This window comes from Phalacrocorax aristotelis, chromosome 2 (assembly GCF_949628215.1).
Source record: "Phalacrocorax aristotelis chromosome 2, bGulAri2.1, whole genome shotgun sequence".
Taxonomy (NCBI): domain Eukaryota; kingdom Metazoa; phylum Chordata; class Aves; order Suliformes; family Phalacrocoracidae; genus Phalacrocorax; species Phalacrocorax aristotelis.
In genome coordinates, this window is record NC_134277.1 from 44,871,635 (window position 1) to 44,895,570 (window position 23,936).

Consider the following 23,936-nt stretch of genomic DNA (forward strand, 5'->3'; position numbering starts at 1 on the left):
AGGAGGGTGGGAGCTGCTGCAAGGACCAGGAGTGTGCGGTCGGGGCAGGAAGGTGGGCAGAGCCAGGTTGGCACGGGTGTGGATTAGTTCAGGAGCCGTGACGGCTCCCTTTCCGATGGCATCATCAGTAACATCTGCTGACGGAGAGTCTTCCATGCAAAAAAGCACCGTGATGTGCTAGCTCTAAGTACTAACTGGGGGACCAAACTTCCAGGATGCCCTGAAACCTCTGTTCCCATTTGCTTCCAGTAACTAATGCCACTTTCGGCGGCAGCACAGGAGCTGCCTTAGTCCTCCAGAAAGGCAGCCAGGCCCTTGCTTCCGTCACTATGCGAGTGGAGCTCCCCAGAGGCAGACTGTGAATCCCACGTACATCAGTGGGAGCTCACCTTTGCTGTGTGCCACCGCTCCAGCACTTTGCGATAATTGTGGGAACCGCAAGTGGCAGGCAGTCCCTTAAATTATTTGGCATTACCCTTAAGTACTCGATCAGTCAGGGCAATTCAGAGTTTGATGTCTAAGAGCTCTACACACCTGCAATTACTTAAATCCACAAAATTGCACCCATAGGTATTTGCAGGCACAAAAATGTTGGCATAAAATTAGAGGCCATTTCCTAAAACCTGTGCCTAAATTTTGATGATATACTATATGAGGGGTTGTTATTTTGAAATGGATTTGCGGAAAGGAATTGAAAATCTCCAGGCATCCCATCTGTGTTTAAAGTAACAACAATAACAAAACTTTAAATTAGCATAGGAGATTTAAGACATTTCAGGAAAACATTGATTAAATCTGCCAATGAAATGAATGTGTTTGGCGAGTGACCTAATTAGTGTATACTTGGTTCTTTTTCACTGCACTGTTTACCACTAATTGCTGTTCTGCTGGTCTTCTCCTGACAAGTAAGAAAAAACAAGGATGAGGGATTTGTTGAGGAAATAGTGACATTCAGTTTTAATTCATTTGAACCTGCTGCCAAGCTTAATTATGGAACAGAGAAACTGAGACCGGGAGGCCCCCAGCCGTTTAGGTTATAGGAGACGGAGATGTTTAGTGTCTGCCAGTGTATTCGGGTAGCACTTATTGCAGCTAGCTATAAACTTGCACTTGCTGATGCTTAGCTGTTTTCTTTCCCCCACAGGTACAAAAGCACTGATTTTATTCCTTAAATTTAATTATTTAGCTCGAATGGCGTCAGGCCAAAACAAAATTACAGGTGTTTAATTTCTTAGAGGAAAGGTTTAAAAATTAATCTAGACAGTCTTGTCTTGGGTTTTTGTGTGTGTGTGTGTTTCCATGTACAAACTAGTAATACATCATTCTGCAAAAAACCTTGGGATACTGGAATACTTGTGGCATTGGAGTACTGAAGTCACCCTCAGTGTAAATGCACTTGAGCTGAGGGACTCACGTTACTGATAAATTCCCATCTCTCGAAACAGCAGCAGAAGATAACGCAGCTTTCCCCATTTGCATTTGGAGCCCTTAAAGGAAAAGGGCACGATACTTTACGAAAAATGGGGACATAGTTTTGGTTTTGGTTTCCTGTGGTGGCGATGGATTCTTGTGAGCAGAGTCTGAAGGTCCTGGTTTAGAATCTGAGTGCATTTTTCACTATGTTCTGCATAAAAACTGGGACGGGGCGTGGGGGGGGAGGAGAATTATAATCCATTGACCAGAATGTTTACGAGGGAGTGCGCACACACAAAAAAAAAGAGGAAGGAAAAAGAAAAGCTGTGGAATTTGAGGCTAGCAGAGGGTGGGGCTGGTGGGGCTTGCACTTGTTTTTAAGAGAGGAAAAAGAAATGCAGACGTTTTCTTAGAGCAGCAGCGTCCGATTGGCAGACCCTGGTCTGAATCCCTCCCGGGGGATGCTTCCAGCCAGCCTGCTGCATTTTCCTAGGAGGAGCCAGGGAATAGTTATCTGAGCAGGGATGGGTGCCTGAGCAGCCAAACCCGCCCCGGGGTTTTACCTGCCAGGAGCAGCCACAGCAGTCCAGCAGGGCTGGAGGGGAGCACAGCCTACGCCCCTTCCAGCCACAGCCTGGGCAGGAGGGAAGGGCTCTTGGCACAGGGAGTTTGGGGATTCATTAATGCTATGGGGAGAGCTGGCGGGGATGTTCCAAGCCCCAGCTTTGGCTTCTGTGGGGACTAAACTTGATCTACTCTGGAAAGTATATAAAACAAAACAAAAAAACCCCAAACAAACAAAAACTCCCCAAACCCAAACAAAAAAGCCAGCTTGACTTTGTTAGTGCTGGAGACCCAAAAAATGAAGTGAGATTATAAACAAATGAAATATGTTAGTGTAGGTCACCAACATAGGCTATAAACATCTGCATGGAAGAACGTAAACTGTACTAAAGGGCAGCATGCCTGGTTTTCTGTTATATAGCATTGCAGGGTTCTTGTAAGGATACTTGAATGCTGAAACAGCCTGGGAACTTGGCTTCCCTTGCAGCAGATTGATGTTCTTTGGACAGGTTTTCAGCCATGGAGTGATTTTGTCCTAATGTTCTGTGTGTGGTGGAGAGATGTGTCGGGAGTGGGGAGGGCCAGAAAAAGATATTTGGAATGAAAATGAACTTGAGGAAAGGAAAAAGAGCAGCTTTGCTGTGAGGCTGGGAGTAGTAATACTAGAATGCATAATGAGCAGCTAAAGTTGCAAGGCTTTTTTGTCTCGAGACTCTCACTGGATCTCTGATATGGTTATGTAGCCCCTTGTGCCCACTGAATAAATGCTTAGAAGATATTCATGGGTTTAGATATTACGGACTGATGGTAATCTTCAATAATTCACTATGTTAGCTATACCTGATCTCTGTAATACACCAGAATATTCTCACACATTCCAGTTTATATTTACAAGCAATACTAACTTCAATGTGAATACTTACTGTGCTGTCTAGAAAGTTGTATTAAAAATTGTGTCCCTTCTGTTACTGCATACATGAATCCTGCACTGTACACTAATGATAAATATAAAAATCTAACTCTATTGTCTGTTTTTAATACCAATATTAAAACTTATTTTTGCACTTCCACCTGCTGGTTTGTGGGCATGAATATGGTGAGAAATAAAAAGGAATTTAATCTCCTGAGAACCGCACCTTGCTATCCTAAAAAATAATTTGCTCTGTGTTTGATCCAAGCCATCCCATGACTTCCCAAGGCATTTCTGGTTTCCCACTTGGCAGCTCTGGCTTCTTGTCAGGATCTCTCATGTAGCAAGAAGGGAGCTGCATCTAATTGTATCTCCTCCTTCCTCCCAGAAGCTGCTCTCCCAAAGGGCAAAGGCATTGGAGAAATCCAGGGAGGACTCTTGCTCTCTTGTAGCATGTTTTTTGGTTCAAAGCAGCATCAGCTTCACTGCTGCTCTACAGTGAAGAGAGAGCTTGGATAACACTACAAATGTGATGTAGAACAAGCTGATTTAAAAATGGTATGCTTGGTAAAAGGGAAAATCGAATGGGGGAATCTGAGCAGATAAAACGTGCCTCCCACCTCCCCAAGTTGACCAAACTCTAGTGCAGCACTGCTTCATGGTGGTGTTTGTTAGATCTGCTGTCCCAGTGTACAGTTGTTCTATGGTTTCCATCAGTTTTTCACCCCAAAATTCACCCAAAACAAAACAAACAAACAAACAAAAAAACCCCAAAACACACCACCCAGAAAACTGAGGGAAGAAAAGAACAGACTGGTTCAGATCTTGACTTTGTTATCAAAATAGTGGTTTTTTTACTCTTTAAGTGAGCAGTTCCTTTAACAATTTTGGCTGATTCTTTTTTCTTATTTCATTTTCTTAAAACTGTGCAAATGAGGTGTAAGCCAAGAAAACAAGAAAGTCCATGTGCACAAAATTCTTTCATCATTGGACTAAACCCTGCATCGAGTAATGCATACATACCAAAAAGAAAAATAAGAGTTGTTTATAACTTGGGGAGCAAGGTGATCAGAAGCACACACTTATAGCTAGATTTGGTGCAGAAAGAAAGGCAATAAGGCCTCCCAGGAGCAGGAAAAAAGTCTGGCAAAAGAAATAAAAATTGATACGGCAGGAAAGCATATCTGTGGTTGCCTCCTGTATGGTGTGTATTGACCTAGTAAATGGAGATGTCTGCAGAGGAGCTGCTATGCTATAAATATGCTTGTGCTAATATTATTAGAGCTTTCAGGCAGTTCAGTTTCATCCGTATGGCTTCCCAGGGAGATGCCAAGGAGGTGGCCCCTGGCCACAGCTTGTCTGAGCAGCACGTGCCTACCTGCACTGTAACTGCTTAATAAGATGTAGGCTGGGGTTTTCCCTGGATGGATTGTGAAATGCGTGCAGCTGCCTAAATAGGTGCTTGGCAAGATTTTTAAATCTTCCTAACTCAGTTGAAATCTTTATGAGCAAGGTATTTGAATCCTGTTGAAGATCAGAGACAGGTCAGTGCTTAGAAGTTGTGAAAAGTCCATTCCTTGTCCTCTTTGCCCTCCTTTGTATCTTTAGGAAAATAAAAATACTTCCAGAGTCGTCGATATCCATTAGGGGTTTAACAGCAGTGGTCTTGCTTGAACATACCCATCTTGCTAGGTAAAGGAAGAAAAAATGGAGAGGGAAGAAGAGAAGATAGAAGTGGCTTGGCTGATTAATAAATTAAACTAATGCAAATACTGGGAGTAGGAAAACCTCACTAAGCTGCTCTTCAGCTGATACCCTGAAGCAGTTCCTGGTAGGGACCTGGCCCTTGTACCAGCAGAGAGGGCGATGAGAGGGAAGGGATGTGCTTTAACCAGGCTGTGACTTTATCACCTTACCATCTTCTAGAGCTATCTGGCGGTCACTTGTAGAGGGCAGGTTGTGATTTCTCTCTTAATTTCTCCCACCTGCTTGAAGGCTGTGCTCTCTGTCCCTACACAGATGGCCCCAGCCTGCTGCAGAGACCCATTACTCTTCTCTTCTGAAGCTTAATCCTCTTATGGGTTTAAGGGACAGGGAAAGGGTGTGGTTTTCTTATGCAACCAGCTATTGGAAGCTGTAGCTTTGTATCCCAGGGAGGGCCATACTGCTGCCTGTTCTTATGGAAGAGATGGGGCAGGATTCCAGAGCACCAGAGCCATACGAGCGTGTGCCTTCCCACGCCAAGGACCTTTTATCTGTTAAGGCAGGTAAAGAGCTGCCTTCTCTCCCTCTCTAGTGCATACCTTCCTGCGCTTCAAAGCTTCATGTCATTGCATTTCCTTAAACCCCACTAGGTTCAGGAGGAAAAGTGTGGGAAATAGAGGTGTGATGGCTGGTGGTGGTGGCAGTGCTACTACTGGAAGACTATTGAGACAACGTGAGAGAACGGAAAGGATTTCCTTTTTTGTAAAAATAAAGTCTTTATCTATGCACATACACAGGGATAATAATGAAAATGTCTGTTTATCTCTTTATTTTTCAGGTTACGGTTTTGTAGATTTTGACAGTCCGGCAGCAGCACAGAAAGCAGTAGCATCTCTCAAAGCAAATGGCGTGCAGGCGCAGATGGCAAAGGTAAGAGCAGCTATGTTACTGCAGGATTAGCTGAGCTGCTGGGTTCAGTTTCCAAGAGTTTGTTTTTCTGCTGTTTTTCTTAAGGTTTTGGATTGCTTATTCCAATGTTTTTTTCACCCTTTGGCTTCAGCACCTTATTCATCCTATGATTTGTCTGTGTTCTTGAGAGCTGTGTCTTATGCAGTGGGTTCTGCTCTGATACTCTCTCTGTCCCTCCCTTTGGAGAGGGTTGTAAGATGGAGAGTCCTGGAGTTGGAAATGCTTTTGTGCTGACTGCAGTTGTGAAAGAGTTGCCTTTTCTTTGCCTCGGAGTTGTCTTCAATCGGTTCTTTTCCCTCAGAATAGTTATTATTTTCTGACATGCCTGGTGGGCTTCTCTGAAGGAGTGATTGACTGAACATATGGAAAGTTTGTTTGATCTGCCTCGATTTGGCTTCTCCTGTCTTTTTATTTTGAGGACGTAAATGGAGGTGCAGCAGGTTGCTGAAAGAATAGTTGCTGGAGGTTGTCTAGAGATGACTGGTGTCTGTTGCTTAGAGAGGCTGCAGGGGCCATACTGTACATCGTGTAGCAAGCAGTGAGCTCAGATACCCTGGTCCTGAAATTGTCCTTTGTCCCCAAGCAAACAGGCTGATGGGGAGATGGGGGTTATAGTAAATGACCGTCATGTGCTCTGGCTTTTGCCTTTCTGAAGGAATAATCATGTGTCTTTGGGCTCTAGACTGTGTCGGCCAGCAAAAATAGCTGTTGCTTTGTACTTTAAAAACGCCTTGCCCTAGAATCACAAAAAGCCCGTAATATTACCTGATTTAGTCTCTGTAGAAATGGTGCCGGCCTAGAATCTCACACAGTAAAAACAAACAGGTAATTACAAAAACAGAGGCAAATCAACTAATAAACTGTTGCCACATTTGGAGAATCCTATGTAAAGGAATGCTGGTGATTTTATACCTTTCTTTTTCAATATCATACTTAAAACTTTTTTTTTTTTTAATAAAAAATCCTTGGTGGTAAATGTGGTTCTTTTGCCTTCTACTGAATTACACTCACTGTGCCTTGAAGTAACTGGATGTCGTCCATGTATTTCTGTTTAACGGTGCCCCACAATGCAAGCTATGCTGTTTTATTGGCTCTTAGTTTTTATTGACACATGGCGATAAAAAATATTTGCTTCAAATGGGTAAAAGATGGCAAGCTGAAGAATGTGAACATCTACTAAGGACTGTGCTATTTTATTTCTCAGATTTACTGCATCTCCTTGTTAAAATACAGGCAATTTGACACATTAGTCAAGCTGTGAAAAAGAAACCGAAGACAGGAGGTATGTTTTGTCCTGCTGGTTGATATCAAATAGCCATTTCTGGGGAGGAGTAAATCTCTAACTACATAAATCTGTAAAGTTGTAGATGTAAAATTAGAGATTTAAAGACAAGCTTGAAAGATAAATCTATATTTGGTATTCTCACGATTCAGAACAATGAACAATTTCAGCACTTGCATGCTTGGAAATACCAAAAGAGAAGGTGACTTAAAATACTGTGTTGGATTGCCCAGTGTTTTGGGGTCTAAAAACAAACTCTGGTGCTTTCAGTGTGGGAAGGGCTGTACCAACCACTGAGGTTTGTTTTCTGAGCTATCTGTGGTGGGAGTAGTTTTTTGCCCTACATGACTTTGAGGTGGCTGGTGTGTACACATTTGTTTGCATAAGGCTGACTGTATTTTTATTATTTAGCCGTGGTGCCTGGAATCCCAGATAGGTTCTTTTTAGTTTCTTTGATAGTTCAAGATAAATATACAACTAACTTTTCCTATCTGTGAAAAAAATCAAAGTATTAGGAAAATGGGGATTCAAAGGAATTTGAGACGACTACACAAAGTACCTCACATTGCTGAGAAGGCAGGAGCCTGGGAAAGCAAATCTATCTGGAGCAACATGTTAATTCTTGCACATGTTGGAAGCCAAGTTGCATAACAGGACTGAAAGACAATGTTACCTGCCAGTGTCTTAATTAACAGTGAGAGCTCAGAAGAGATTTGAAGAAAGAGGCAGAAGAATTTACCTACCACTTCTGGAAGTTTATCCAGAGCAGTTTTGTTTCGAGGACCGCTTTAACTAGCAGTAATGGTGGCTATCAAATGAAATCAAAGAAAAAAGAATAACTGTGAAGAAATTACCTAAACCTTTTGCATGCCATACCTTTAAAAAATACAGTCAGTATCCTGTATCTTTTGTTCCACATTTCAAAGCAGTAAAACTGCCCCATGTAGAGGCCCAGGAGAAAACTATAACCGGTTTCAGCAAATGTCAGAAATCTCAGTCCAGTTGTGGATGCTTTTGAATAAAGGTGAAAGAGACGTCGGCCAGCTTTTGCTATGTGCTGGCCTTCTCCAGTAGCGAGAGGAAGTATGCTGAAGTGTCGGTATAGTCTGTGATGTTTTTCTGGAGAGAAATCTTGCTCGGAAAGAGTAGTTCTTTCTCAGTTTTAACACAATATAATTTTTCTCATAGAAATCCAGGAATCTTCTTTGAAAAACAGAAAGCAGAAGTGAACCCCTACCCGTGTTGGCTAGCAGAAGTGTCTTGTGGATACTTGAGTAAAATATACTCATTTTATCAATGCTTAAATACAGCCGCCTCCCTCATTTTTATAGCATTTGGATACCTTTTTGGCTGATTTTGTTTCAGAGTGCTGCTCTGGAAGAAGGTTCAACTCTGGTGGATCAATGCTCCAAGTCCCATCACTGTTGGAAAACCTGTTCTGTTGAGACTAATACACCCCATATTAGGGAAATACACGCTGTATGCAGGGAAAAGCATCATTAAAAATCTCTGAATTTTTCCTTTTGTTCTCTTGGACGCTGCTCAGCCTGGTGTAAAGCAGTCAGGAGAGGAATCAGCTGAGGGAGAGGAACAGCAGTATTATGACTGCAGCAGTAGTGGTGGCAGCTGGGAGGTGAGATCTCATGGGCCCACAGACAGCTGCCCGCTTGGTGGGACAAGGAGCCTCATAGCCTCCCACGTATGTGAGACCTGCGCGAGGCTCTTACATACGCGTGTGTTGTCACCTTGCCTCTTTAGCATTTCCCTCACACAGGTGCCCAAAGCAGAAGTCTTTGACAACTCTCACTGTCTTAGGTCCAACGAATTTCACCTAAGTTGTCCATAATTTTCAAAAGTGCTTATTAACAATTCCATTTATTGAGAAGAATTAATGCTATGGAGCCGCTGAGTGATGGTTTCTCAGTTGGCCTGGTTTGTTTTACTATGTGCTTCCTGCTTGCCTTTGGAAATAACTTGGACACACAGATTCATTTGTAGTGTCTGCTTCTCCAGGCTCATAGAGTCTGGGTGGGTTTTTGTTTCTTTTTGCTACTAAAAATGGCACAACTGGTATGCCACTGGATAATCTCACAGGAATTATTGATTTGTTTGTCTCTGTGCTAGGGACTACACAAACACAACACAGAAAAGACAATCCTTATGTGCATGGTTTATATATCGGTTTGGGTTTTTCCATCTACTCCTTTCCTGCATTTTCTAGAAAAATGTTATAGACAGGACATGGAAAATTAATAAGGAGAATCTTAGTAATATGGGAATTGGCTCAGACAAGTAGGCAAGGAAGGTAGTACACGTGAAAAACGTATCAATGTTCTAATAAAATCTGTAGCCACAAGCCACATCTATTCTTGGCATTTGCAATAGTCCTTCACCCAGAATTACGTATTCATGAACACACTTCTTAATCTGCTTTATATGTAAGCTTTTAATGATGCCGAGGAGTCTAAATCACCTGAAGAATCAATAGAAGTCTGTTGTCTAAATGAATTTGAGTGTCTGAATTTGGATCAGCCTGAAGTTGGTGGACTGTGCAGTCAGTCACAGACATTTTGGGGTCCTTTCTACTACCGTTTACTTCCAGTTCTAGTGTGTTGTAAGATTGTGTAAAGTGGAAGTTCAGACTTAAGTAGGTTCTTGCAGAGAGTATATACTAGCTTCTTTAATATCCAGCAGCCCATCAAGAGTGGGCTCTTGAAACAAACACATTCAACAAGGAGGTGTTTTCAATCCTGCTGTTATTCCAAGTGCATTTATAAGGATTAAAAAAAGTATTTGATAATGCATGTTTTCTCTGGGTTTTCCTTTTGTATGTGTAATGCACTCTAGACATCCTCAGCACCTGTGTGAGAAAAGTGGACATTGAAGAAATATTTAATTAGCATTGACAGTTGTCTAAGTCCAAGGAACATTTCTTGACTACTCTGTTGCAGTAATTGCCATCCAGAGGGTACACTGAAGGAGCTGGTTCTGAAAAAGGACTGTGCCAATAGGCTCTGATGTATTTTGCTTGACGAGGGAATTACAGAATGTGATTTTGCTTCTTGTGTGATATTTTTTCTCATCTCTCCATCGTGCAGAAGCTTAAATACAGGCAGTAATCACCATCTAGGTGAAACATAAAAGGGAGCTGTTTCCCACAGAACGGAGCCAAGCATAAGAGTTTCTGAAGAGCAACAGAGAGCTGGTTGCTCTATAGTTAAGTAGGCAGTTTATCTCCAAGGACCAAGGAAAAGGAAATCCCACAGAAGAATCTTATTTATTTTCCAGGCTTTTGTGTAGGTTTCAGGAATTGCTCTGGTATGAGTCAGCTGACCAAATAAGTCCATTCTGCCTGCTCATTTTTCAGCTTCATTTTCTCTTCATTTTAAATGACTTCCCTTTTTTCTGTCATATACTAATACTCTAAAGAGCTGTTCCTTAAAATGGGAACTGCAGAAAATGGAAAGACTCTCCAGTGAAAGCCCTTCTTCCTAATATTTTTTTAATCTAGATTCTTAATGGAGAATTTAAATTCTCTGTATTTTGCAGTTTAAAAGTGCATGAGTATATTTAATAAGGATGCTATCATTACAAAATAGGAAATATGGCCTATACACTGAACATCTGACACGTTGAATCCCGCAAGTGTTTTTCTCATTCATGATTGAAATGTCTGCAGATTTTAGCTAACCAACTTGCAGGATGCTGGTTGTTCATATTTTTGGACAATGTTTGTGGATAACAGCCTTATTGACTGAGTTAACCTTCCTTCTGATACCAAGGCAGGATGTTAGGATATTTAGAGTTCATTATTGAAATTGTCAGGCTTCGTTTTAATCCTGTTCTTTAATTATCTGATTCCTGTTCCCCAGCAAACTGTTCTATGAAGTCAAATATTTGTATTGGCTCTTTAAAATAATTTTCTTTGCTTCCTGCTAGAGCAGGATTTGGTGACTCTGGAAACCCCGACGTGCTCAGCAACGTAGGAGAAGCTGAGAACTGGGCTGTGCTGATGCTGGCCACCTTCCACGTCGTTCCCGAACGAACTGCACAGCCAGGCGTGGGCTGCTGCTTCACCAGTTGTCAGAGACGTTTGGCACAACTGTGTGTACGTGTGTGGAGCACTCTGCAGTGAACAGTCCTCTTATCTTCCTAAAATGTTAACTATCTCTCCCTGTGTTTATGCATTTTACATACTAACTGGCCAATACTGACCTGAATCGATAACGATCCTGGGTTAAATGACAGTGAAAAATTATAGCTGGGAAGCAGTGAAAGTAGGTGCGGTTTACATTTGTAAATTACTGGTCCTGGTGCCTCTCTCTTTTGATTTCTTTTACCAGTTCAGCCATACCAAAGTAGTCCTGCAGAAGCAATAACCACAAGCCCAAGAGTTTCATATACTGCTGCTCTTACTAAAGCCATGCCCTCCTCATCCTCTCTCGTCTGTTTACCTGTGTTTGCCATAAAGTCATTCACTCTTGTAATGAGGAATCATAGTTTCCCAGCTGGAGCTGGACCTTAAATGCAGATTTTGTAAATACAGGATATTTTTATTCATTCCTTAAAGGATAGTGATTGATGAAGTAAAGGCATTGAAGAGATGCTAAATTATTTCTCTGTGTCAGGTTTTACCACAAAATATCTTAGGAAGATGTGCCTTTCCAAACCTGAAAGTTTTTCTAACAGATGAAACACACACTAAATTCAGGATTCAAATCACAGATGTGCTAAGGCAAAGTGCTAACTTTACATTTCAGAAGATCTGCAGTAGCAGATGATTGTGTCTTACGAGCTTCCTAGACGATCAAGACTAAAGCGATGAGCAGCTTTATAAGAAACAGCTAATGTAATGGATTGGGGTGATAGCGAAGATACATGACCCTAATGGACGGACTCGATAGCCTCATCTAGCCTGGAGAATGTAATGCTTCTACGTGAGAGCAACATGGTAGCCAGTGTGAAATGAGCTTATGATCCTGTTCCTGCTTTTAGATGCACATCCACAAGCCAACCTAGAATGCATTAGCTGGAGCCCTACTTGAAAGAATAACATCAAGTAATCCTGGGGATATTAAAATCCAACTGTCCTTTCACACTTGCATACATTGCTCCTAAAAACATATAGGCTGGTATGAAAGGGGGTGTGCATTGGCAGTGCTTGTACCACACCTGCCAAATTTATACACAAACTTTATTTGGGGGGTTTCAGAAGTGCTTAACTTAGCATAATTCTACTCTCTAGAAGTGAATGGGACTTTACTGTTGATTAATGGAGAGGAATTAGGTCAGTGCTATGTTCCTTTGTTCTCAAAAATCTTAGCTCAGCACCTTTCTTAACCACTAAGTTAGCTTAGAAAATCTTACGGCACATACAGTCGTGTTTATTCTCTAGCTATCACCTCAAATAGACCTTGCCATGGTATTTGACTTCCCTTTGCAGGCGCTGCTTTAGTTTCTATATTGACTTGATTTTTTTTTCATACTGTAACTTCATTTAAAACATTCCTCTGCCTTTGAAAATTGCAATGTAAATAATCAGTAAATACATCCATCTCTGTGCTACTAATGCCTTGCACCACAGAACAGATGCTGATAAGTGAAAGATGTAGCCAACCTTTAGGCTGGAGAATAGTGGAATTACTGGGTTCTTTTCGGGTTATGAACTTCAGCCAAACAAGAATTGGCCTTTTTTCATAAATACACATTGTTCTTGACTTTCCTCTGACTTGGAACACATTTGAATTGGTAATAATACAGCTGAAATCCACAGAGCTTTGGCAATTTAAGCTGGAGAGAAGAATGGGGCTCCCTATCTTTAGCACTCACATAGCTATACATCTTGGAAGCTCTTACGCACTCTTTGCAAACCCTTTATGTTTGCAGAACAGGAAATCTGAGTCCTGCAAATGAGTTAAACACTGGAGTCAGATTAATTCTTTTTTCCCTCCGTACTCAGGAAACTCCAAACGCCCCACGGAGGAGTTATCCGACCACAACTATGCAGCTTGGGAATCTACAGCTCAGACTGAGAGCAACTGTGTTCTAAATTCAGTAAGCACATCTTTACTCACTAGGAAAAACCCAGTGCCCTCTGAAATGATCAAAAAACTGTGGTTTTTGAAAATATTACTGTGGTAGAAAATGGACGTAGCCTTTCTTTCAGTGACATATCATTTAATCGTGTTCTTCTGTAGCTCAGCACGAGGATGAAGCTTGTGCAAGGTGAGAAACAAAAACCATTGAATCTAGCATGCTTCCTCAGGAGGAGGAGGAGATGATCCACAAGACCACCAGCGGGAGGATATGTGCGTGCTTTTTGGGGTACCACTTAGCTGGATGGAGACACAGATTCAACAAAGCAATGCGACTTGTGTGAAAATCAGGCCACTTTCAGATTATTTCGTTTGATTTGGAAAGCAGGTGTGCAAACTTCAGTAGCATTTCTTCTGAGTTGATGTGAGTGCCTGCGTAACAGCTCATCAGCCTGGAAATACACAGGTGCATATTCTGCCAGTAAACACAAATCTACTAGTAATATGCATAGATATTCCCTGTGCACGTATGCATCCCCCTCTGAATATCTAAATGTTACTGTATTAGTGAATACTCTGCTTGTTATTTCCTTATTAATGAATGTCTCCCATTCAACCGACATGTCTGAGTGGTTTGGCTGTAATCTAAATAAATTTAGGTTTAGATGCTATTTTGTTCACTAATGAATGATAATTTTTGTCGCTGGAAAAACCCTGCTATTTTTTCATTGTACAAAATTACCAGATTAGGCTCTCGTCATGATACATGCAACAAACTGAGTCATGATGGCAGCTCATTGAATTTTTTAGTCCTTGGACTTTCCCTTTATGTGTTTGTGCTCAGAAATGGAGGTTATGATGATATGAAGGGTTGAATTCGATTTGTAGTCACATTAGACTAATTTTGATGTGATCAAAATAAATATAAGTGATATAAGAATGTAAAACTGGCCATATTGGGCCAGAACAAAGGTCCCCGACATCACATTTTTTCCCTGGTAGTGCGCTATAGCACTTGCCAGCAGAGGAGTACAGGAACCAGGCAAGCATCTGAGGATAATTCCCCAGAGTGCTCTCCTAGCCTCCAGCAATTTGCAATTTGGGGTTTCCTGAGCTTGTATTGAATAGCCTTCTGTAGAACTGCCTCCCACCCCAAATAAAGAATTTGTCCTGCCTCTTTTGCATTTAAAATTTTGGCAGCACAACATCCATCCGTAAAGAAATTCTTCAGTTTAACTATATGTTCTTTGAAAAACTGTCTCTATTGCTTGCTCTGGACCTACAATGTTGATTTCATCGATTACCTACTAATTCATGTATTGGAAGAAACAGAAGGCTCTTGTTCCCTATGAATTTTTTTCATGCCACTTACAATTTTATAAAATGCAATCATAACTTCCCTTAATCCCTCGTTTTTTTTCCACTTTTAAGAAAGATATGCCAGGGTGTGCGTGCGTAAATAAGGATGTAGTTCTCAGAAGCAAGGAGCAGTTGCTCAGTAATGAACATGAAGCATGGTAAAGTGTTTTTGTAATATGAGAGCACAGCTGATAGGAAGCATAAAGGGTCATTTTATATCAATATGCTGGACATGAGTTGAGTATCGCTAATGTTGTGTAGTGCTGCTGCCGGAGAAACAGGAAAATGAACACAGAGGAAGGGTACATTTGGCTGGTATTGGATATTTTGTAAGGTGTACCTCGTTTGGTACAAGGATAAACGTGCATAGCTGATTAAACCTAGGAAGATAAATTTTTAAAGTAAGAAGTGTCAGCTTCAGAAAAATGTACCACAGAAATAATTGAGGTGTTAAAAAAAGTAATGTAACTGTGCCTTTAAAACAGCAAGTGAAGAAAGTACAACCCCAAGTGAGAGGACAAAACTTCAGTGTTTTGTCAAAAGGAAATATACCCCCCCAACCCCCCCACATCTCTGTATAAATAAGGCATTACAAATGCCTGCCTTAAATTATAAGATTGTTTGACCTCAGCTTTCCTTAAATCTTCGATCAAATTAGTGTCTGCCATATTGCTGAACAATACCTTAAACTAATGTCACCGGTGAATCAATGTCTGGCCAATCTGTCAGCAGGCTTGAGGACATTACCTTCACCAGGGACTACTGGAAGTACCCCTGCATTTTTATCTTGTGCTCACCGCTTGGGCACGATGTTACCAGCAATGCTGCAGCATGTGCCTTCATATCTAAAAGGAGGAAAGGACTGTAGCAGCTCTCATGCTGTGCAGGTGAATCCTTATTTAGGAAGGTTGTATATTAATGCTGTTCTACTTTCCCTAGGGCTCACAGGGGAAAATGACCCTTTTATGAGCCATAGTCCAAAATGGTGGACACATGGGAGAACCTAGGGACCCTAAATGGCCAGTTTCTCTAGCTGTATAGGCAGGAGGAGTCTTTGTTTGATTCCCAAGAAACTTATTCAAGGGTATGTCCTGGGGACCTCTGGGACATTTACATCTACTAAAGTGCTCCTTATGCTGAGATAATGAAGGTACAACAGTTATTTCCTGTACTACGCCTCAGAACTTTCTGGTCTCAAAAACCATGGAGAACAATGAAAACTTTGATGATAGCAGCTGTAAATGCATTTTTGTAGTTGGAAAAGTTGGACCTCCCCCGGGTTCACAGAGAATTAGATTGGATATAATATTTGATAGGATGTATATTTTTCCCATGTTAGAATGAATTTAACTTTGCTTATCTGGGTGCCAGTAAGTAACAAAGCAGGCTGTGTTCAGTAATTACCACTCGTCAGTCATCTGCAATCTTGATATTTTTATTAAGATTCAAAAAGGAAAGGAAAAAGTGAAGAAAGGCAGTATGAGATGTTTCATTTCTAAAGTCAGAAAATTTGTAGTTGGGATAGTTATGCCTTAGTGCTGGAAAGCTTGACTTCGAATTCCTCAGAACTAGTGGACATATCTTTCTGAGAGTTGTCATTGAAATCTCTGTCTCAAACATCTTTTCTTCATGCAGTTAAATCATTCTTGGTTCTTAAATGCAGCTGATACGTAAAGAAAGAGACGATGCCTTGAAGAAAGGCTTCCCCATCTACAAAGGTGTCTTCGCCACTTTACTATCCCACTCAGTCAATACACGATGCTGTTTCAGTGCAGTATCGCAGTTCTGTCTCTCTGTATATGGACATATGGTTTTTTAGCATGTGCATGCATAGTTGGTAAGTATACAAGTAACTATATTTATATAAATGTATGCACACATTTATAGATGATCATTTAGAAATATTCTTGAGAAAATTTTGTAATGTAATGCAATTCTCATGAGTAGCAAAAAGCATTACAGTGGTTTTTTTAATAGTATGTACTGTTGGAGTGCGATTATTTACTAGTAATTCTTCTAAGCACTGGGAATAAAATGCTATGTGTTTTCAGGCATGTGCTGTAGAAATAGGAAGGAAATGGAGGTAAATTAAATCTTGGTCATATTCAGGCAGTATTTTTTTCCATCTGTCAGCAAAAACTGGCAAAAACCAAAACAACAACAAAATTGTAAACTCTGAGATGAGATTTAGTGATTTGCTGTCTGCTTTAACTGTGCCTATGGCTTAGAGTAATGCTACACCGCCTCAGGGATTCCCAGATATTTCCATAACTTATTTGTCCATTTTGCATAAAAGGTTATGATCCCACCATTTATCTAAAAATTTTCCTAGTCACCTGCTCCAATTATAGCTTGTTATGGAAAACCAGGACTATCATTTATATGGCTGTGTTGCTTTATTATAGCGATGCAGCATAAAGCAGCATGTGGAGTCAGTCCAGGAAGGGTCTCAGCAGTGTCTTAACTTCCAAAAAAACTTTTCCCTCGCTTAAAAATTGTTCATCAGTGAAAGGTCACCTATTGCTAATAGCGTGAGCTAATTCACATCAGACTGCCTTCTTACGGTACAGCACAGTTCAAATAGTAACATCGTGGGTTTGGTAAAGGAGCCAGAACTTCTCCAAAGCGGGTGGAAATCTGGCTGTAATGGATTTGCAGGGCTCTTGCTGCCTTGCCCTCTCTCCTGGGGCAGCTGGGCCTATGGTAACGGAAATGTTTCCTTTTCAGAATAAAAATTTCATTAGCTGAAATATGTAATGGCTTTTTGTATGATCAATCTTCTAATTCTTCTTGAACTCAGGCTTTCTATGTTAAAAAGGAGTGTTGGATACAGACGCTGCTTTGCTTTGCTTGAAGTTCAGATAAATAGTTTCATCTTGCATGATTGTGCTCTTGCATGCTATTCACTTCTCTTGAGTATGTAAGTAATTTCTAGATTGCTTACGGGAGTACATTGAAGAGGCTGGACATTTTATGTCAGTCAGCGATTAGGTTAGTTACCAGGGTACCTCTCTGCACTCCTGTAAGTGACTATTGTACTGGCTGTCTTTGATCGCAAGACATCTGGGAAGCCTGGTGCAGGCTTATCTAAAGGACGTGGTCTGACAAATTACAACTTAGGCACTTTCCTCCTGGGAGCATCATCTAGTACCTTATGCTTTATACTGGATTTTATGAAAGGTTTCTCCATTTCTTTGGTCAAAGGCCTTTTGAATTTGTAGTAGCTGAGACCTGAAACACTTTATACCATGACTAAAACCTTTCACAAAACACATCCTTCTTATGTTACCTGGTCTTAACAGTCCATAGATCAGCTCAGGCGTTGAGTGATACCTGTAAATACTACTTACTGCCTGTTTGCTGGTATTTACTTGATAACCACTTATGTGTTAGTCTTTCACTTAATATTTTGGAAGTTTTTCATAGGGATCTTTCCGTTCTCTTCACAAATGTCTTTCCTTCTGTAATGCCCCCCTTTGTTCCCATGCAAATGCAGTCCTTTCACTTTAGTCTTTTACATCTCTGTTGATCCACACGAAGCATTTGTAAAGGAGAATGATATCCCATTTGCATCCTTCCTTTTGCTATTTTAAATACACAGCATTCTTTTTAGGGTATTCCTACGCACATTATCATCCTGTTGCAGTTACATGAATTTTGGATCTGAGCTGGCTGGATGTTGCACAAGGCCAGCAAATTCTCTCTTCTAGGAGAGACCAATTCTTCTTGTGATACTCCACTGATCAATAGCCCTTTTCTATATCTTTTCCACTTCCAATCTATCTTGAATGTGGTTGAGCAGAGCTGTTCACTGTTTTTCAGAGAGGGTCTTTGCAGTGCTGTAGTACCACCTCTCAGTCGAGCAGTACCTTGCCTAATACGTATTTTTACTACCTTTTAGTCAGTTGATGAGAACCCTAGATTTTGCAGCAGAAACTCTTACTTTTAGCAAGTGTATAAACTGCATTATTTTGCATGTTGAACTCTTAAATTTCACTTGCTCAAAGTTAAATCTCAGAATGCTTTACCAGGTTTTGAGTCAAATGCAGATGTTATATTTTATAACTGCAAGTTTTAAAATGACCCGCCAAGCGTTTGCAAATGTTCACAGTAAAAGTTCTGTTCTTTTGCTCATCTTTAGTGGTTATATCAACTGGTTGGTGACTGTTTAACACTATAAATGTGACAGGTCAGTATCTTGAGCTGTGCTAACAAAGTCTCATTCAGTGTCCTAGAGCTTAATTTCTAGCTGTGTATAATTCCAGAAAAATAGTAAGCTAAATAGGGGATATAGAAAGTAAGTCAAATGTATGTGTTTCTAAACTTCAATGCTGTCTAAAATGCTGCATTTCACAAAGAAAAATGGGAATGAGAAAATGCCAGTAGAGAGTAGATAGACTTTCTAATAGTAAATCTTGGTATTTTTGCTCTAAGGACCATTTACTTCAATTGTGATTAAAATCTCACATGCTTTAAGAAATGGAGATTAGTTTCATGGCGTTGGCAGGTTTTTATTACCTTTAAGATTATTTACCAACAACTTTGTATCATATATGCAGATATTTCACTGCTAAAAAGTTTTAACATGCAGATAGAATGGTGAGAAATATAGGCCTGAGTTATAGATCTGTAAGAAGCAAATATGTGTTTTACTACTTCTACTTTCATGGTTTTGGTTGTTTCAGATTTTTTTGTTAGAATTACTGTTCACATAAATATTATGTAGAGAAAAACCTTGAGACATGCAAAACATATTTGCTAAGAGAATGATCTACTCTGTTCAAATTGGCACTCTTGAGATATATTTGTGTCTAATATTTGTTTTAGACAACTATGAAATCTCGCTGTCCCAATATAATTATCCAGATGACAGGTATGTGTACAAATATTTTTCTGGGAATGAAGTTCAGTTGTTTTAAGACGGAACACGATTTTTGTGAGCAGGAGCTCAAATCTGGAAATCTGGGCTATTTAGATGACCCTCAGCCTTGTTGATACTACCGCTTCTAATCATGTTTAAAAATAAAATTGCTCAGAGCTAAAGCAGTGATTTGTGGTTCTGAAGTTTGCCGGTTTAGAATACAGACCTATATTTTGGACACAAAGTTACGGATGCATTCCGCATGCAATTCTGGAATATAAAATCTTCTATTAGGAAGATGTGCTGGATTGTTTCAAGATTTTGGCATCTTGATTCCCTACCTGATATTCTACCTATGTAAAATACTTTATTGCCTCATCTGTGAGTATTTTCTTCTTTTGTGGCAGAAATGGAATACATTGGGGTTTCTTGATAAACAAATGATCTCTGTTGACCTTTAATTTTAATTCCATTAGCACTTGTTCTTAATTTTTGTTTAAAAAAGAACAATCAAAGACAGTATGTATTTGGCAAAAAAACCCTAAAATCTTTGATATTACTCTGCTTGGTCATCAATAATGTAACAACGCCCACTTAACACATTGGTTTAAAAAAATAATTTTTTTTTCTTTAAAAACAAAGAGCAAACATTGGTTTTGTATAGACCTTGCTTTTATTTTTCACCCTTCATGTCATGGCACAAGATTTTGTTCTGGAAAAATTTAGGAATGTGGGGTCAGATTTGCCTTTAAAACTCAAGTCCCGGTTAGAGGAAAATGTCCATATTAAATCATTCCACAAAATTCTTGGGTCTGTCAGTGGGGGCCCTGCATGCCTACTGTGGATAGTTTGAAGCCTTAGGGCAAAGCTGAGGTAACAGAATCTTGCCCTGAAGTCAACTTGGCCCATGAAGCTGGAACCAGTATCTAGGAGTCTGGCCTTCTGGGCAACTCTCAAATTATCAGCCACAGTCAGTGATGTGCGCTTTGACCCACTGAATCCATGAACTGTCTCCTCCCTCACAGCTCTGAAGAGTTGAATGGAGGTGCAATTGAGGCATTTTGGGACGTAAATCTTAGGTAAGGTTCCAGCAGTCTCTTTAAGAACCACTTTTGGAAGAAGGTTGCATCTGATTTGTATAAGCACTGTACATTAAGGCAAATATTTCAGCTGTTTTAAGCCAGCTCAGGGTTTCTAAAAACAGTCTTAACAAAGTAGAAACCCTCAATTAATCTGCTTGCTGCAAATTAGAGGTCGATAGCCTGCAGAGTTTCAAAAAGAAGCCTTGTTAACCAAAGCTGGCCATGCAGCGCCCTGTCAGACCATTACTGTGTGCTAAGTCCTGCGTTATTCAAGCTGAAACGGTAGCACCAAGAACGCTATTAGCGTCTACCACTTACTATAAGCGTACAGATTTTATTTCTAGATGGTGAATGACAGGTTGGGTCAGGGAGCAACTGTGAAAAGATGCAAAGGTTCTGACATATCAACAAATTATTTTAAAGTAATAAATTGGTGATTTATGCTTCCTTTACTGAAGGATAAACTACCTCAAATTGCTGCGTGTATTTGCAAAGAAAAATATGCCTTGAGATGGCTTTTGAAAAGGGGCTGATGTGCAATAACCTGTTCTTGGGCCAAAGTCCCACAATATGCACAGGTTTAATTTTAGTGGTCTGTAATGAGTTGGCCATGTACTAGCTGAATACTGTGAATTAGTAAGTAAGTAATTTAGTAAATAAGCGATTTAGGTTAAAAGGTATTGCATTTTTTTACCAAATGTATTTTCGATTCTCTGTTACTTCAGTACCAACTCTGTGCATAGCTCTGTAGACAGTACAAATTAAAATCCAGTGCTTGCAGTGAATAAAATACTTGCCATAGGAGAAAATATTGGGAAGCCTTGGCCAGAAGTTGATTTCAGACATTATGTATCATTTCTGCTCATGTGTATGGGCGCGCTTGCCTGCCTCGCACACGTGCGTTCAAGGAGAGAGAGATGAAAAGGTCAGATGCCAGTTATGGCTGTGATCTTTGTTCATCTTGCTGTGCTGATGAAGTTTTGTTGATTGAATGTAAATATGCCTTAACTCTTCCACAGTATGTACATCAAAGAGAACATTATTATAGAGAAGACAGGCATTTGTCGGTACAATGGAAGTAATACTGGATGTGCAATACTGTTTAGAGGTGGTGTCTGGATATATTTGCATCTAAATGAGCTGAGTGTTTCTTTTCATACAGCTTTGATTTACCTCGATTGCTACAGGTTTTTATTCCTCCTGGGATTTGGGGAACCATACTCGCATTATGCACTCATCTTCCCTTCACATATTGTCTGCCGCCTTCAGTCAGTGCCACCAGATAAATATATATAATAAAGATCTTTTACATCAGAGCTGGTTACTATGCTGTCAAGCCAGTTGCTGTGTTCTGGGCCTCAGGAGGAGCAGAGAGTGATGAATAGAGCATTTATTTAAGTACTACTTCTTTTTATGTTACGTATTGACTGTATCTGAACCTGCTTCAGAATTATTAATGTTTATGAGAATGATTGGATGATAATGCGTAGTTCCAGATTTTTTGTTTTAGAATTGTTTTGAGAGCATTGATTTTCCTTTTATCTTTTTTACTCCAAAGAGCCTCAGTAGCACATTAACCGTCTTCCTAAAGATCTGTGTCAGACTCCATCACTCTGTGAGTTTGTAGATTGCTGTGAAATTTTACATATGTCCAGATGCCCATCTGCGACATGCGTCACTTAGTGTGGATCGTCTTAGCAAAAACAATTCTTGGCCAACCGAGCTCGTCTCTTGATTGCACTTTAAATTGAAGTCATAGTAAATCAATTTAAATCTCAGTATAGTGCTGGTATATCTTACAGGGTATTCAGAGCTTTGGCACTCCAGGAAAATAACATAGAAAAACATTTGGGAAGCAAAATTTGTAAATCAAAATATGAAGGCATGGGTGAGCCTCTTGTGCTGCACATTTTAAGTTTTTGCTTTGAATTAGTGCAAGATCATTTTCAAATCCTGTTTTGTGTCACATAATCATTCACTGATGTATTCTATCCTGTATTCTGCAAACTATACAAAGCATTCTGAACTATTTCAGCATGGGAAAAGAGGAAGCTATCATTTGTTGGTCAGTGTTACTTAGATTGCAGTACCTTCAAGGAGCGCTAGACACTTACCAAAGATAGAGGAAGGTCCATCCCGTCCCCTAAGGATTTAAAAAGGCAAAGGCAAATACACAATAAGGTAGCAGCAGAGTTGTTTGTGTGCTCCTCTAATGAGAAGCAGAATCGTTCCTGCTGTCTTCACTTTTCTATTCCCTTTTCCCATTTCACTGAGGGATTTCAGGTTTCAATTCTTACCTATTTGTCCAGATTTCGTATGTTTGAGTCTTACGATGTTAAGTACGTTTCCCTTCAGTGGAGCATCTCCAATATTTCCCTTTTCCTTCCCTCACCAATTCACTGGGACCATCTCGTCCTTCTGACATACCTAATGGGATTTGTCAAGTCCTTGGTGTAGCCGTGTTTTATTTCCATGAGTAATGAGATGCTGTGGTAGGGCATCTTGTCCTGCCCTAAACGAGACATGCCAAGCCAAACATGAAATGGAATGCCAAACGTTATGTCCTATATGTTTGTCAAGTGTGTGATCTATTTTTTAGGGACCCAACTCAGTACACTGAAATATTTTACTACTTGTGAACTTTAGCTTCTGTTAATATGATTGAAGCAAGTGGAAATGGAAATTGTCAGGGCAATTTAACAAAGAGAGCCTGTAAAACTCATTACATCCCAGGTAGTAAAATCACTTTAGAAGGCACATTCTTCAAACTTGAGTTTTATTCAGTAAACTGCATTGGTGCCTGACCTTTTAAGAGCTTTCCCTTCCCTGGGAGGGAGGAGGGGGAAAGGCCCTGTTGTTCAGAGCAACCTATCTTAAATTATAAACAGCAGCCAGACTTGACTCTGTGCTTTAGATCACACAGGATGACAGAGTGTGCAACTGCTCCAAACAGACAGTTAAATGGCCAGCTATTTAGATGAGTTTGATGTGTATTTCATGTAATTGTATACTCCATAAAGCAGTAAAAAGCCAATGTTATGTGCTGGCTGTATTTTAGCACAAAGTAAATCAAAGTACCAATCACAAGTTTGTAATTCAACTTAATCTTTTCAAGACCTGATGCTTTTAAGAAGCTTTACATTGATACTTCTTAGTGGATGTGTGAGGGTTAAAGTCACTTTTGGGAAAATAATTCCTGTTAGGTCTATATCTAATTTTCTTAGCAAGTTAGATTAGCTTGTGGAGAGCTCTGTGGGACCGTGGCTGGGTTTCTCCTGTACTGCAGTGTAATCGTGCCCCTAAGTGTGCCTCCCTCTGCACTGTTTCCACACTGGTGTCAATGACTGGCTTTTCCTGCTATGGTTGTGAATGAACTGTCAATCCACTCTAGGTAGCAAATCTAAGCATAATTTTTTCTAGTTGTAAACCTTTCATTCTTCTAGTCATGTGCCCCAAATTCTGATTAGCAGAATACATGAAAAGCAAATGCATCGTGGGCTGTGTCTCGACCAGTTTGTTATTTCTGTGGTTTTCCATTTTCCAGCATCTAAACAATTATGAGCTGCCGATACTGCGTTTTCTTGTAGGTGTCCTCTGCCTGGCTCATGGGCACAAGTCAGGTTGCTCGTTAGTGAGCCCACACACCCAGGGTTTAGTCCAGCAACCTTTGAAGTACATGGAAAGCTTCCCACATATTTATTAAGTGTCAGATCGGACATTTAGTGCACATTGTGGCTTTACAAGATTTTGTATTACT

The 23,936-nt window shown here is 40.3% G+C and overlaps 1 protein-coding gene across 8 annotated transcripts in view; it reads left to right on the forward strand.

Annotated features, from left to right (window-relative positions):
• The window catches only part of RBMS3 (RNA binding motif single stranded interacting protein 3), a 728,945-nt gene that overhangs the window by 456,694 nt on the left and 248,315 nt on the right, over positions 1-23,936 (forward strand). For all 8 annotated transcript variants that reach the window (XM_075083285.1, XM_075083286.1, XM_075083287.1 and 5 more), the window contains one exon: positions 5,430-5,521. In XM_075083285.1, coding sequence (XP_074939386.1) covers positions 5,430-5,521 — 92 coding nt within the window. The remainder of the gene's footprint in view (positions 1-5,429; positions 5,522-23,936) is intronic.